The sequence below is a fragment of the Polypterus senegalus genome, chromosome 5 (genome assembly GCF_016835505.1).
Source record: "Polypterus senegalus isolate Bchr_013 chromosome 5, ASM1683550v1, whole genome shotgun sequence".
NCBI classification, from domain to species: domain Eukaryota; kingdom Metazoa; phylum Chordata; class Cladistia; order Polypteriformes; family Polypteridae; genus Polypterus; species Polypterus senegalus.
Genome location: NC_053158.1, coordinates 188467047 through 188483119, shown reverse-complemented (window position 1 = coordinate 188483119; position 16073 = coordinate 188467047). Strand labels below are relative to the sequence as shown.

Below are 16073 nucleotides of genomic sequence, written 5' to 3'. Positions count from 1 at the left end.
GCAGACATCAATTAAAGTTGCATGCCGCGGTGGAAAGCAACGATCGTTTTCTTGATATGTTTTTAATTACGACACAATAAAACCGTGCCAAAATGAAATGCACCGTGTGAATATGCATCGTATTTCAATGTGGTTAACACATTGGATTACAGTTAATTTTGGCACAAATAATCTTCCATAAAAGCAGAGTCCTTTATGTGGCTTCCAAAAACCATCATTGCAAAGACAGCAAAGTCAACACTGATTTGAAAAAAAAAAAGACACATGAAAAACACGCACTTTTTTAAAAAATGCAATTAATTAGTAGTCATGAGTAAGTCAAAAAGAGCACTTCAAGACACGGATAATAAACCTCCTTACAAAAAGATCTGGGGGAGACTCTGCTCCGATGTCGAAATCTTTACCCTGTTACTTATTATAAGTTAGACTTTCTCTGTTGTAAAATGGCCAATGCATTCGTGCAAAGGGGCAGAAATGGAAATCGTCAAATATACACACACAAGATGGAGCTCAGCTCGGGGTCTGTAATCAGGTGAACCCAAGGAAATCTAAACGGAAGCACTGGAGAATTTAGGGCCATAAGACCCCCCAACCTTTACAACAGCACTCATCATGGCGAACGAGACAATGCAACAAGACTGCAGAAGTGAGATGGTCATGAAACAACTCCATAAATAATCATAATGCCGAGAATCCAAATATACATCATGTTGAAAATTACAATTTTTACAAAACGTTGTGGTCCAGAATCACCAGTGATAACAGAAGTAATAAAAATAAACCTGGAGAACATTAAGTTGATTCTCACCATTAAATCTTAAAAGAAGAAATAAGACAGAAGCCCCCACGTTTAGCAGGATATTGCGAAGAGGGTGCACTACAAAGTGGAGTCAAAAACATCTCAAGTTCGTACGTAAAGAAAAGCAGATTTGTGACCACAGGGGTTCAACATCTGCTCGTTTGTCTAGCTGATTAGCCACATTTTTCCACAACCTCGTGTGCTCTTTCTTCTCTGTGATCCTGTGCCAATGACAAAGGAGGAGAACCAAAGTGCGGCACAGTGAGAAGCCCATTAAAGGAGGGATTGGAGCTCAGGGGTTAAGAAGCAACACGAGGGCTTTTAACACTTCATCAGCTGCTTTCAGCCATGAAGATAAATGATCCTTACAAGGCCCACATACTGTAAGGCCACGGTCCTGGACCACTGGAGAATCCAGCTGCTTAAAATGTAATCCTTACCTAGCTGACAGCAACGACGTATCTCCTCTGTCATAACTGCAGAAAAAAATATTTCATATGGACAAACTAATGCAGATATACACTATGTATATGTTTTAATGTATATGTATATTATACTGACTCACAAACACCTCTCGCTCATTTGTCAGCACAATAAAGGATTTGTATCTCAATTTCTTTTCCACAGAACACCACCACCGAAAAACCAACATTTTTTAAAAGTACCCAACTATACAGAAATGGACACCAATTTGATGTGTGTGTCATATTTCATTTACATCCACACTGTTTACAATCAATGTGCATATGGATAGAGCTGCTATATGCATAATACACACACGTGCACAAACATTATACAGTATATACAGTATAGCATATGGGTCATGTGTATATGTGTGTGCAGCAACTACAAATACTGTATATACAGTATACACATACACATTGTTTAACCAGTATATGTAAAATATATTTAAATTCAATGCATTTATGTACATAAAAAATAGTAATGTTTATGTATATACAGTATCTACATAAAATGTATACTATGCACAAACACAATATATTTAAAATGTTTCTAATTCTAATGTATATACTGTCTATACTGTATATAAACGCAAACACTGATTTAGTATATGCGTATAAAGTATATGCAATAAATGTACAGTATATATATATATATATACACACAATTATATATACTATACATATGAAGTGTATTTACTATTAATTCCATTATGTAAACAAACAATAGTAAATGTGTGTATATTTATCATATATAAAATATGCACATATACACACAATGTTTTAAATATTACATGACTTTCATTCAAATGTGTGTGTGTATATATATATATATATATATATAGTGTGTGATATAAAATACATAGACACACTATAAAATATCTAGACACATTCATACATATATTTTTGTGTACATACATGTTTAAAATACAATAAATATACATAAAAATGATTATATTTATAGAATTTATTTAATTTTCAGCAATTTAGGTACATACAGCACACAGTGAATTTGTATATACCTGAATCCACCCAATCTCTCTCACACTCTGTGAATGTGGTGTGTGTGTATAAATATACCTGAATAAAATACAGTATCTTAATACACACAGTATAGACATATGTGAACTATATACTGTACAGTACTGTATATATGTGTATATATGTATGTTGTGTGTGTGTGTGTATAAACATACATATATAAAATATAGTATAAACATAAAAAACAGTATAGAGTATATGTGAAATATATACTGTACAGTACTGTGTATGTGTGTATATACTATATATATATATATACACACACATACACATGTTTACATATACTATATATTTATTTTTCTTAAAAAATATACACACACAACAACACATACTGTTAAGTATATACAGTATTTTAAAGATCTGTATATAACGGCCTACATATGCACAGGATAATAGTATATATAATTTGAATATGTTTAATCACAAAGAATTTTTGCATACGCATACAGTATCTAAAAATATCTACATGGATATTTGACTCAAATTCAATTCTCTTAGTTTGTATATGCATATGCACAGTCTACAAGACATCAGTATATGACATAGACAGTCGTATACTACATATGGTAAACTGTATAACAGTTATTTATTATTAATGTATGTATGTATGTACTTACTGCATACAGTCAGTGTGTTTATGCATATAAAACATATCCTGTGTGCACATTATATACACACACACTCTGCATGTTTTCTGATTGTGTGCCTACCTTAAACAAATGACATATAACAATTATTACCTGTAAGCAGATTACCTGATTTGTCCACATGCCTGCACCGCTATGCAGTCACCATTTCACGGGCCATTTCTTCATTATTTATTTTAAATTTGTACATAAAGGTGCTCTCAGCGATAATAAACCAGATGCCCTCAGCATGAAGAGATATGGCAGCTAACCAGTCAGTCATCATGCTGCCCCAATCACTTGCTAGATACAGTATATACACAGCTCCGTTTAGCATGTCCTTCGTACTTCTGACATCTCCACGCTCTTTCATGTATGTTATCTTTCTGCTTGATCTAGTTTTGGTAAACTATATTTTTATAAAGAATAAAAAAATTAAAAAATGTTGGTGATTTTTTTTCCTGTCTTGATGGTAATTCAATTATGAAATGCTGCTGTGGTTTAGACCAACTTACAAAAAACAGACCAAGAGTCTCCTCCGAGTGAAATCTTTAAACTACTCTTCAAGCGACACTCCTACGTAGGACACTGGAATCAAACAGCTTGCTCAAGGAGTGAGGGAATGGAGTATTGAGTCTTTCTTATCAGATCCCCTTTAAGACCTTGTTAAAATATAAATGAAAACCTGATCACATTTATCTCATGATTGAATACCTACACGTGCATGTCTGTGAACAGCATATAGCAAAATATGGCTAAAGCAGCTGACTGCATGGGGTCTGGTGGTCCTGCTGAAGGAGCCCCTGTCCAGCCCAGCCCTGCAAGTGGGAGCATCTTGAGGAGTAAAGCAAGCTCTGCAAATATAAGCAAAGGTCGCACAGCCTGCAACCTGATATGGCCACAGTCAGTGTTACTGCAGGCATTGTATTTATTGCACCACTAGGTTTCTGCTCTGTTTCATGATCAATTTCTTAATAAAATATACAAGATTTGTTTCTTTATAAAATAATGCCATTTAAAAGTAAGAGCAATTCAAAATGGGCTGGTGTCCCAGCCATGATGAGAGAGTAGAGATGCCCCTGCTTATGTCTCAGATGGACAATGGCCCCCAAGACTGCCAAGCAGAGGTCCTTTGGCAGGCTCTCAAACTGGGCTGATGGCCTCATGGCAGTGTTTCAGATCTACATAAGGCTACAGCATCTATTTTTTTCAGGTGGGGGATCCTCTTCTGGGGCAATCAGCTTAAGCAAGGGAGGGTCACCACTTGCTGGGGTACAATAAACAGTACTTTCTGTGTTACTCCTGACGGTCTCTAAAGAGATCTGCGACAAGTCCTCACCAGTGCTGAGAGGCGATTGCTTGTGTAATTTGGCAGCGGCACGCTGCCGTTTTAGGTCAGCTAGAGTGTGGTGGGATACCTCCTTGCTCAGGTCACTGCCGACAGCGTCCTCTTGTGCTCCTGTGGCCATCTGATATGAAGCACTGCGGTCCAGTTTGCTCCCTCGAGGCTCTCCTGGAAGGCTGGAAGATGAGGCAGAGCCATTCCCCACGATGGTCTCAGACTTACTGAACAAACTTTCTTGCATTGGGTCAACTTGATTTCCATGGGACTCATTGGCGGAACTCTACAAACGAGGAGGAAAATAGCATGTCAGTGACTGGTAGCCTGAGTACCATTAAGCGTTTCATGACATAACAATTTACTTTCTGAAACAGTAAATTCAGAATCGTTTTTTTTCTGCTTTTACCTTGAGATCAATAATCCTCTCATCCTCCCGATGTTCCACACCTAATGCAGTCCCTTGGGTTCAATTAACTTAATAAGCGCACAGCTACCTGGGGCATTCAACTATCTTCTCCACTGTGGTCATTCCTACACAATCCACCAACAACGCTCTTACTTCTTTCACAGTGGATTACAAGAGCTCATTTACTTGCTCCCTCAGCTCCAATGTCCAGTCCAACCGGCCCACCCTTGTGTCTCCTGATTTATGGCCAGTGTTATATTTAGTGATAGATTGACCATTGGGATAATTCCTGGTGGACTTCTCTGTGCCGCCATGCTGTTGGGTTACAAACTGGGAAATTGAGTGAGCAAGATGTGACTCTTAAAAGAATATTAAGTTGCTATTTTTTTATATCTTACTTATCCCATGTAGTTTGTAGTGATGTCCAAGAAATATTTTTAATTGTGTGTTTTTGTGGTGAAAAGACATAGCGAAGGTTCAAATTAACCCAATGGTGGCAAACTCTGGACGATGGCAAACAATGTAAAAAATGTTCATGGAAAAAAAGTAAAACAGAAACTTTGTGTTGCATAATCCAGTGTCCTTTATCCATTCATATTCTCAGAACGTGAAAATACATGCATTTTTTTTGCTAGAAAACCAATAATACTTGCAGAAATCTCAGTGTAAAAGATATATAGGAAAGGTATATTCTGGTAACAATGTGCATTTACAGCATGTCCCATAAGGATGTCATGCTGAAGTAGTTCTCTATGACCTTTGGCTGTTGTGTGAAGCCCCTAAACCCTGCATAAGCTGCGACTCCACCTGTATCCTCACTTTGCTACTAACATTAGCTGTGTACAGTGGAACCTCGGGCCATGACCATAATTTGTTCCAAAACTCTGGTTGTAACGCGATTTGGTCGTGACCTGAGGTAATTTCCCTCATAAGATGGTATGTACTGTAAATACAATTAATTCATTCCAGACCGTACGAACTGCATGTAAATATATTTTCTTTAAAGATTTTTAAGCACAAAAATAGTTAATTATACCATAGAATGCATAGTGTAATAGTAAACTAAATGTAAAAACATTGAATAACACTGAGACAAACAGCCAAGCTCCCTGCTCAGCTGCACGCGAGCCTGCTCTCATTCTCTCTCTACTTCTCGCTCGCGCTCTCTCTCTCTCTCTCTCTCTCTCCCTCTCTCTTTCTCTCTCTCGCTCTCTCCCTCTCACTCGCTCTCTCTCTCTCGCTCTCTCCCTTTCGCTCGCTCTCTCTCTCTCTCGCTTTCTCTCTCCCTCCCTTGCTCTCTCCCTCTCGCTCTCTCTCTCTCTCTCCCTTTCGCTCGCTCTCTTTCTCTCTCTCGCTCCCTCTCGCTTTCTCCCTCGCTCTCAGTCGCTCTCTCTCTCGCTCTCTCTCTCGGTCGCTCTCTCTCCCTCTCGCTCGCTCTCTCTCTCCCTCTACTGCACTGGCTTTCTCCTCCTGCTTCCTGCCTTCTCCTGCAACCTCCCGTTCTTTCCTGTTCTCTTCTTTTTCCCTTTAGCCAACTCGCGCTTCTATTTATGAAGAGGCGTGGTAGTCATGGAAATCAGCAGCTCCTTGGAACATTTAACGGATGCGGACCACTTTTCACCTGTGCACTTAGGTGAGAAACGCCCACATCACAAACTCCTCAGGAACCGCTTCGGCCACACACACCACCACGCCCCCTTGCTAAGCTGCAAGTGCGGTGATTATTTATTAAAACTGGCCTTTTTGATGGGAGCTGTGGACCCGCTCTACCATAGCTGGAAGCTGGGTTGAGAGGAGGTTACAGTTTTGAGGGAGAGTCCCACTGTGTGATGCACCGAGAACAATGTACAGCACTGGGAGAGACTGAACATGTGCAGAAATCATCAGCGCGTACGAACCAGAAGGAAAACTGGCTGATTCGTCAACCAAGTGTATGGTCGTGAACAGATGCAAAAGTTTGGCAAACTTTTTGGTCGTAACCCGATTTGTACGTGTTCAGAGACATTCATGAACTGAGGTTCCACTGTACCTGTTTTACTGACCAGAGCTACCATCAGCTCACTGTTTAGCTGTGATCTGAAATTGAGCCCTGTATTATAAAACACAACAGGTCTGGGTGAAGCTCTCCCGGATAGCACTATACTGGCAGGCCTGACCCAGTGTGTGGTAAAAGCACACAAACTTCCCTCAGTGTTACAAAAAGATGTACCCAATGGCAGAGGATGGGATCAACATTCCTATTTTTCACAATGGCACATTTCTGACAGAGATTAAGAGAATAAAGTGTTAAAAGTGATAAAATGTAGGCAAAGATAAATAGACAAGAGAAAGGACAAAAGGATTCTTGCTTCTAGCAAAAAAAACAGGTGGCTTTTATTTTATTGTGCACCATGTCTTACCAAAGTTGTATGCTGTTTGAGTTCTGCGTCCGTCTGTTTGTCCTCGTCATCATCCTGCAGCTCCACTTCCTGCCCCCGTTCCTGCCAAACGATTGCCTCCTTCTGATGTTCTCGACGATACAAACTGGAGCGTTCATTTACGCTGACACGCCGTACTACCTTCCTGCAGGCAGATAAAACGGAAACATGGGAAAGTCAAAATGAGGCACCCCACAAAAAAGACTAGAGGCAACTAAAGTAGAGTCTGGTATGGAGTCCGCTAACCGTGGTTTATGATGAAATTTAAAGTAAGTAAATCTATGGTATTGTACATTCATCAGCCACTTTATTAGGTACACCTGTTCAACTATTTGTTAATGCAAATATCTAATCAGCCAATCACACGGAAGCAACTCAACGCTTTAGACATGTAGACATTGTCAAGACGACCTGCTGAAGTTCAAACTGAGCACCAGAATGGGGAAGAAAGGAGAATTAAGTGACTGGAATGTAGCAGGGTTTTTGGTGCCAGATGGGTTGGTCTGAATATTCCAGAAACTGCTGATCTACTGGGCTTTTCAAGCACAACCATCTCTAGAGTTTACAGAGAATGGACCGAAAAACGGGAAAATATCCAGTGAGCAGCAGTTCTCTGGGATAAAAATGCCTTGTTGATGCCAGAGGTCAGAGGAGAATGGCCAGACTGCTTTGAGCTGATAGGAAGGCAACAGTAACTCAAATAAGCACTCGTTAACAACCGAGGTGTGCAAAAGAGCATCTCTGAACATACAACACGACACACCTTGAAGCAGGTGGGCTACAACAGCAGGAGATCACACCGGGTGTCAACCCTGTCAGAATAGGCAACCGAGGCTACAATTCACACAGACTCACCAAACTTGGACAACAGAAGATTGGAAAAACGTTGCCTGGTCTGATGAGTCTTGATTTCTACTACCACATTCGGATGGTAGGGTCAAAATTTTGAGTCAACAACATGAAAGCATGGATCAATCTTGCATTGCATCAACAGTTCAGGCTGCTGCTGGTGATGTAATGGTGTGAGGGACATTTTCTTGGCACACTTTGGGTCCCATAGTACACCAGCCTACCAGAGTACAGTTGCTGACTATTTCCATCCCTTTATTACCGCAGTGTACCCATCTTCTGATGGCCACTTCCAGCAGGATAACACACCATGTCACAAAGCTCAAATCATCTCAAACTGGTTTCTTGAACATGACAATGAATTCACTGTACTCAAATGGCCTCCAAAGTCACCAGATCTCAATCCAATAGAGCACCTTTGGGATGTAGTGGAATGGGAGATTCGCATCATGGATTTACAAATCTGCAGCAACTGTGTGATGCTATCACGACAATGTCCCAAAATCCTGGAGGAATAGTTTCTAGCACCTTGCTGAATTTATGCTACGAAGAATTACGGCAGTTCTGAAAGCAAAAAGGGGGCCAACCCGGTACTAGCAAGGTGTACCTAATAAAATGTCCAGGAAGTGTACACAGGAAGTATAAAATGTTAGATTTAAATACACAGTAGAAGTTCTGCATCTTGAAAGCACCCCTTATGAAAAAAACCTGGGAGGCATAGAGGACTCATCCCTATTAACATCCAGTGTTCAAAAGCGATGAAGAAGGCTAACAGAATGCTGCTATAATTCATGATGTGCAGAGTACAAGTCCAAGGAGGTTTTGCTTAATCTTTACGACACATTGATGAAGCCTAATCATTCAGTTTTGGTTTCCATATTACAATAAAGACATAATGGCACTAGAGAAAGTCCAGAGAAGAACAACTAGGCTGATTCAGGACTGACAGGTATGAGCTAGGAAGTGAGACTGACGAGTTGAATTTTTTTTCAGTTTAAGCAAACAGAGATTAACAGATGACATGACTGAAGTGCTTAAAATTATATAATTTTTTTTTTTATTATGGATCAATACAATAAAGTAAATTCTTTACGAGAACATGGTGATATGGTTGGAATCTTGTTAAGGGCAGATTCTGCACAAAGTTTAGGAAGTTTTTTGTTCAGGCAAAGATCCACAGGCACAGGCACAAATTACCAACTAGTGAAGTGGACAGTAGGACTTTAGAGACGACATTCAGATCTTGGATTGATGTAATTATAGGCAATCAAGGTGACTAGGACAGAAGAGCTTGGGGGGCTGACTGCCCTGTTCCTGTAGCAATTGTTCTATTATTCCAACAGAAGGCTGCTGGGCGCTACTAACATTTTTTGCTATTTTCACCACCCTCTTCAGAGCTTAATAGTTCTGAGACATGACCACTTCAGCTCATCAGTGATAGTCACACCAAGAAATATAAAGCTACTCGCTCTCTCAACTATACCTTCTCCAACGTAAAATGTCAGTGTGGTCTGCCTTTCAAAGTCTGTGACCAGCTGCTTCTTTGGATGCTGCCTCATCACAGTAGGTGATCAACACTTTGACACTGGTGCAATTAGCAAATTTAATGTAAGATACATTCTGAATATCCCACACTACATGTTCAGTTTTAAATCTGGACCAGCACAGTGGTTCATTATTTTAACACAGTTGCCACAAAGCTTCCATCCAATGGAAATGTTTGCCAGTGTTAGTACTCTTTCATATTAAGTCGTGTTTCAAAAATTGTCTCCAGTAATGGGACATCAAGAGCAGTTTGCTTCCTGTGCTCCATGGAGTTTTGCTACCCTAGTGAAAGAAGGACACATATGGCTCTGTGTCACAATGTATAGCCCTTTGGAATCCCGACTAAAGACCCCACACATGGCACATACTAGACTGAGAACTTCTTTCTTTTTTGTAGTTTTAAGAAGTCAAGCAAAATGACACCTTTTATTGGCTAACTAAAACGATCACAATATGCAAGCTTCATCAAGCCAGATGTTGAGTTGCCTAAGTTGTCTTGAAAGTTTGCATATTGTAATTGTTCTAGCTAGCCAATAAAAGGTGTCATTTTGCTTGACTTCTCACTACATTCATCATGGCTAACACGGTACAACACCCTAGTACTCTAGTTTTAAGATTATTTATTTCTCATTTGTCACCTATTAAATTTTTTCATGCAAAGAGACACTACTGATGCTATCACTGCACATGCTGTACATGCTGTTTAGGCCTATCCTTAAATATTAATTTGGTACTTACCCCCGGCTGCCAGCGCTGGAAGCTCGTCTCTGTAGGGAAGATTTATGCCGTTCTTCAGACTTCATGATGGCATCATGCTTTCGCTTCAGATCTAACAGTTTGGCTCGCACTTCATCATCAGCGCATACATCTATTAAGGGTTGTGCAGAAAACAGATGGAGTGGCATTAACATGCTAGGTCTAAGATAGAGGTTTCATTTGTTCCTTTGCAAGCTTATGGAAATATTTTTATATAGCGCACAAGACAGCGTAATCCATGCATGTGTTTAACAAATGAAAATAGCAAAATGACACCTTTTATTTAATTATTGATGATTATTGATGATATATATATATATATATAGATATATATATATATATATACACATACACATACATACACTCACCTAAAGGATTATTAGGAACACCTGTTCAATTTCTCATTAATGCAATTATCTAATCAACCAATCACATGGCAGTTGCTTCAATGCATTTCGGGGTGTGGTCCTGGTCAAGACAATCTCCTGAACTCCAAACTGAATGTCAGAATGGCAATGAAAGGTGATTTAAGCAATTTTGAGCGTGGCATGGTCGTTGGTGCCAGATGGGCCGGTCAGAGTATTTCACAATCTGCTCAGTTACTGGGATTTTCATGCACAACCATTTCTAGGGTTTACAAAGAATGGTGTGAAAAGGGAAAAACATCCAGTATGCGGCAGTCCTGTGGGCAAAAATGCCTTGTTGATGCTAGAGGTCAGAGGAGAATGGGCTGACTGATTCAAGCTGAGAGAAGAGCAACTTTGACTGAAATAACCACTCGTTACAACCGAGGTATGCAGCAAAGCATTTGTGAAGCCACAACACGCACAACCTTGAGGCGGATGGGCTACAACAGCAGAAGACCCCACCGGGTACCACTCATCTCCACTACAAATAGGAAAAAGAGGCTACAATTTACACGAGCTCACCAAAATTGGACAGTTGAAGACTGGAAAAATGTTGCCTGGTCTGATGAGTCTCGATTTCTGTTGAGACATTCAAATGGTCGAGTCAGAATTTGGCGTAAACAGAATGAGAACATGGATCCATCATGCCTTGTTACCACTGTGCAGGCTGGTGGTGGTGGTGTAATGGTGTGGGGGATGTTTTCTTGGCACACTTTAGGCACCTTAGTGCCAATTGGGCATAGTTTAAATGCCACGGGCTACCTGAGCATTGCTTCTGACCATGTCCATCCCTTTATGACCACCATGTACCCATCCTCTGATGGCTACTTCCAGCAGGATAATGCACCATGTCACAAAGCTCGAATCATTTCAAATTGGTTTCTTGAACATGACAATGAGTTCACTGTACTAAAATGGCCCCCACAGTCACCAGATCTCAACCCAATAGAGCATCTTTGGGATGTGGTGGAACGGGAGCTTCGTGCCCTGGATGTGCATCCCACAAATCTCCATCATCTGCAAGATGCTATCCTATCAATATGGGCCAACATTTCTAAAGAATGCTTTCAGCACCTTGTTGAATCAATGCCACGTAGAATTAAGGCAGTTCTGAAGGCGAAAGGGGGTCAAACACCGTATTAGTATGGTGGTCCTAATAATCCTTTAGGTGAGTGTATATCAGAGCTACCTGAGTATTTGATCATACACAATACAAGTGCAAGCTGGTGAGTGAGTGAAGCAGTGTGCCCTACTATTGACTGGTACTCTGTGCTGCCAACTACCCTGAAACTAGTCAAGCCCCCCAAACGTATAGGGCTTCTTGATTTTTAGAGTCATATATTGCGGAGGTGTGGGCTGATTTCAAAGAATTATTCAGGGCAAGGAACAGACGTGAAGTTATTTTGGAATAACTATGGCATCTTCTGGAATTTACTGTTGTGATGTGATTACTACTGACGTGACTTACTGTTGCAGGCTGCACTTGTTGCTAGCAGCAGCCAAGCTGACTCAGTGCAAATGAAGGTTTATTTCAGTGCACACACATGTATAATGCATTTATTCTACATGAATACATATGTTGAGGCATGATGCAAGATGTAATGTGAATAATACAAGTCAAGCAGTAGCAAGCCAGCATGCAGAACTTATGTAGTATTCTAGATAGATAGATAGATAGATAGATAGATAGATAGATAGATAGATAGATAGATAGATAGATAGATAGATAGATAGATAGATAGATAGATAGATAGATAGATGCTTTATTAATCCCCAAGGGGAAATTCACCAGCTACATACTGATAAAAACTATATTAATAAAAGAGCAATAAAAAAAGCAGTGCAAGTTAAAAAATGTAAGGTGGAGAGTGCGAGGCGGGTATAACAGTCTATAATCTTGTATAATGTTAACGTTTACCCCCCTGGGTGGAATTGAAGAGTCGCATAGTGTGTGGGAGGAACGATCTCCTCAGTCTGTGAGTGGAGCAGGATGGTGACAGCAGTCTGTCACTGAAGCTGCTCCTCTGTCTGGAGATGATCCTGTTCAGTGGATGCAGTGGATTCCCCAAGATTGACAGGAGCCTGCTCAGCCCCGCCTGCCACAGATGTCAAACTGTCCAGCTCTGTGCCTACAATAGAGCCTGCCTTCCTCACCAGTTTGTCCTGTGCCTCCCCAGCACACCACCACTTAGAAGAGGGCGTTCGCCACAACCGTCTGATATAACATCTGCAGCATCTTATTGCAGATGTTGAAGGATGTCAGCCTTCTCAGCAAGTATAGTTGGCTCTGTCCTCTCTTACACAGAGCATCAGTATTGGCAGTCCAGTCCAACATATTATTCACTCCCAGGTATTTATAGGTCTGCACTCTCTGCACACAGTCACCTCTGATGATCACAGGGTCCATGAGGGGCCGGGGCCTCCTAAAATCCACCACCAGACTGATACAGAGGTCCTGGACATACAGTGGTATGCAAAAGTTTGGGCACCCTTGCTTAACATGTCTCTTACTGTGAATCATTAAGTGAGCAGAAGATGAACTGATCACCAAAAAGCATCAAGTTCAAGACTACACATTTCTTTAATATTTTAAGCAAGATTACATTTCTTTTCAGCATTTTATGCAAGATTAGTGTATCGTTTTTGTTTTGTGCAATTGTACAATGAAAAAAGGAAAAGAGCAACTTGCAAAAGTTTGGGCACACCAAGATATTTGAGGTCTCAGATAACGTTTCCCAAGGTCTCAGTCCTTAATTAGCTCATAAGGGCTATGGCTTTTTCACAGTCATAGCTGGGAAACCACAGGTGATGCAAACTGCAAAGCTGTATACATTTTCTGACTCCTCAAACCTTGTCCCAGCAATCAGAAGCCATGGGCTCCTCTAAGCAGCTGCCTAGCACTCTGAAAAATAAAATAACTGATGCTCACAAAGCAAGAGAAGGCTACAAGAAGATAGCAAAGTGTTTTCTGGTAGCTGTTTCCTCAGTTTATAATGTTATTATGAAATGGCGGTCAACAGGAACGGTGGAGGTCAGGTTGAGTTCTGGAAGACCAAGAAACCTTTCTAAAAGAACTGCGAGTTGGATAGTTTTTAGAAAGGTAAATAAAGACTGCTAAAGACCTTGAGGAAGATTCAGCAGACTCAGGAGTGGAGGTGCACTGTTCTACTGTGGGGTGACACATGAACAAGTATGACCTTCATGGTAGAGTCACAAGAGGAAAACCTTTCCTGCATCCTAGCCACAAAATTCAACTACTAAAGTTTGCAAATGAACATCTGAACAAACCTGATGCATTTTGGGAACAAGTCCTGTGGACTAATGCAGTGAAAATAGAACTATTTAGCCACAATGTGCAAAGGTATGTTTGGAGAGAAAAAAGGGGGCTGAATTCCAGGAGGAGAATACGTCTCCAACTATTAAGTTGGATCGATCAGGCCTTGGGCTTGTGTTGCAGCTAGTGGCAAAGGAAATTTGTCCTTGGTAGAGGGAAGAATGGATTCAAATAAATACTAGCAAATTCTGGAAGCAACCATCTGCAAAAAAGTTGAAGTTAAAAAGAGGATTGGTCCTACAACAAGATAATGATCCGAAATACACCTCACAATCTACAATGGAATACCTCAAGAGGCACAAGCCAACAATTTTGCCCTGGCCCTCACCATCCCCTGACCTAAACATCGTTGAAAATCTGTGGAGATCTCAAAAGAGCAGTGAATGCAAGACGGTCTAAGCATCTTGCAGAATTAGAAGCCTTTTACAATGCAAATGGGTGAAAATACAAATTGAAAGCTGGCCAAACCATTTGCTTCAAGCCCCTCTCATTTTTTGGTATTTTCTACCTGTAAATGATGGAAATAAAAATGTAATCTTGCTTAAAATATTAATATTAACTAGGGGGCTCTGCCCCCTGCTCGCTTCACTTGCCACCCCTATGTTTGGTTTACAGAATATACAATTCAAAGAGATTATTATTTTCATGGGAATTGTTACATATGCATTATTTTCACTTTTACTTTAAAAAACTTTTGTAAAAACAATACTTCTCCTTTATTTCCAGCCCTGGGCGTGGTTACATCTTTCTCGCAGGACGTATAACGCTACTCACGTTGTCAAGGGGTTTGTGGGGGGTCTTTTGAACGCGCACTAAGGAGATGCCGTTGGATCATCTGCTGTCTTTCTGCTGCTGGCGAGCTGCCTGTTCTGCTTGTTACATGTCATTGTTTTAAGAGCTGGGAGCACATGGTGAGTGTCTGCCAAAAGCAATCCAACAACTGCTAGGTTAGATGTCCGTGGACTTGTTTTAAATGATGGCTCACTGCCTTGTCCCACGTGACGTTGTAAAAACAATACTTGTCCTTTATTTCAGGCCCTGGACGTGGTTAAATCTCTCTCGCAGGACGTGTAAAGCTGCTCGCGTTGTAACGGGGGCAGCCCGTCGATCATGTTAAAGCCTATACAGCCACTGTCCTTTTTGCCACTTCGTGTCTCTGCTGTTCGTGTTGTGAAGAGGGGGGATTAGGGTGGCTGAACGCACGCAAGGAGAAGTGGTTTGGATTATCTGCTGTGAGCTGCGTGTTTTGCTTGTCACTTGTCATTGTTTTCAGTGTCTCTCGCGGGACTTCAGATTGTCTTCTGAGAAGATCACGTCTCTTCTCTCTACTCTGCCTCCCCTAGATTTTTTTTTCACAATAGAGAGATATTAAAATATGTCATCTTTCCCTTTATGCCTTTTGGTGCTCAGTTCATCCTCTGCTCACTTAACTATTCACAGTAACAGACATTTTAAGCAAGGGTGCCTAAACTTTTGCATGCCACTGTACCTACTAACCCTAACCAGTAAAGCCCTTGTAGATTGTAATGGATTTGGTTTTTTTTTTAATATTTTTGCCTCTTATCCAACATTTGAGTTTGGCTCAATTGCACCATCTAGAGACCTCAAATGATATATGTGATATCTGACTAATATAGAGGTGCTCAGCATATGTCCTTACAACCCCAATTGCAAAAAGGTTGGAACAGTACAGAAAATGCAAATAAAAACAAAAAGGAGTGAATTTTAAATTTACTTTGATTTGTATTCAGGCAAACCCATTATAAAGACAAGGTAATTGATGATCAACTGCAAATTTTTATTGCAGATATGAACTACATGTATTATGAATTTGATGTCTGCAACACATTCCAAAAAAGATGGTTATGGGCAAGTTTAGTACTAATAACAATGCCAGTCAGTCAGTCAGTCATTATCCAACCCATTATATCCTAACTACAGGGTCATGGGGGTCTGCTGGAGCCAATTCCAGCCAAAACAGGGCGCAAGGCAGGAAACAAACCCACTGCAGGGCGCCAGCCTATCAAAGGGCACATGCACACACACACAAGATACAGTTTAGGATCGCCAATGCACCAAACTGCATGTCT

At 40.6% G+C, this 16073-nt stretch overlaps 1 protein-coding gene across 2 annotated transcripts in view; it reads right to left on the bottom strand.

The window, feature by feature from the left end:
* Positions 1-2642: 2642 nt before the first annotated feature.
* The window catches only part of ppp1r16a (protein phosphatase 1, regulatory subunit 16A), a 180008-nt gene continuing 166577 nt past the window's right edge, over positions 2643-16073 (bottom strand). For both annotated transcript variants that reach the window (XM_039753803.1, XM_039753804.1), the window contains exons 9-11: positions 10225-10354; positions 7075-7237; positions 2643-4552 (exon numbers count right to left, since the gene is read on the bottom strand). In XM_039753803.1, coding sequence (XP_039609737.1) covers positions 4109-4552; positions 7075-7237; positions 10225-10354 — 737 coding nt within the window. In that variant the 3' untranslated portion in view covers positions 2643-4108. The remainder of the gene's footprint in view (positions 4553-7074; positions 7238-10224; positions 10355-16073) is intronic.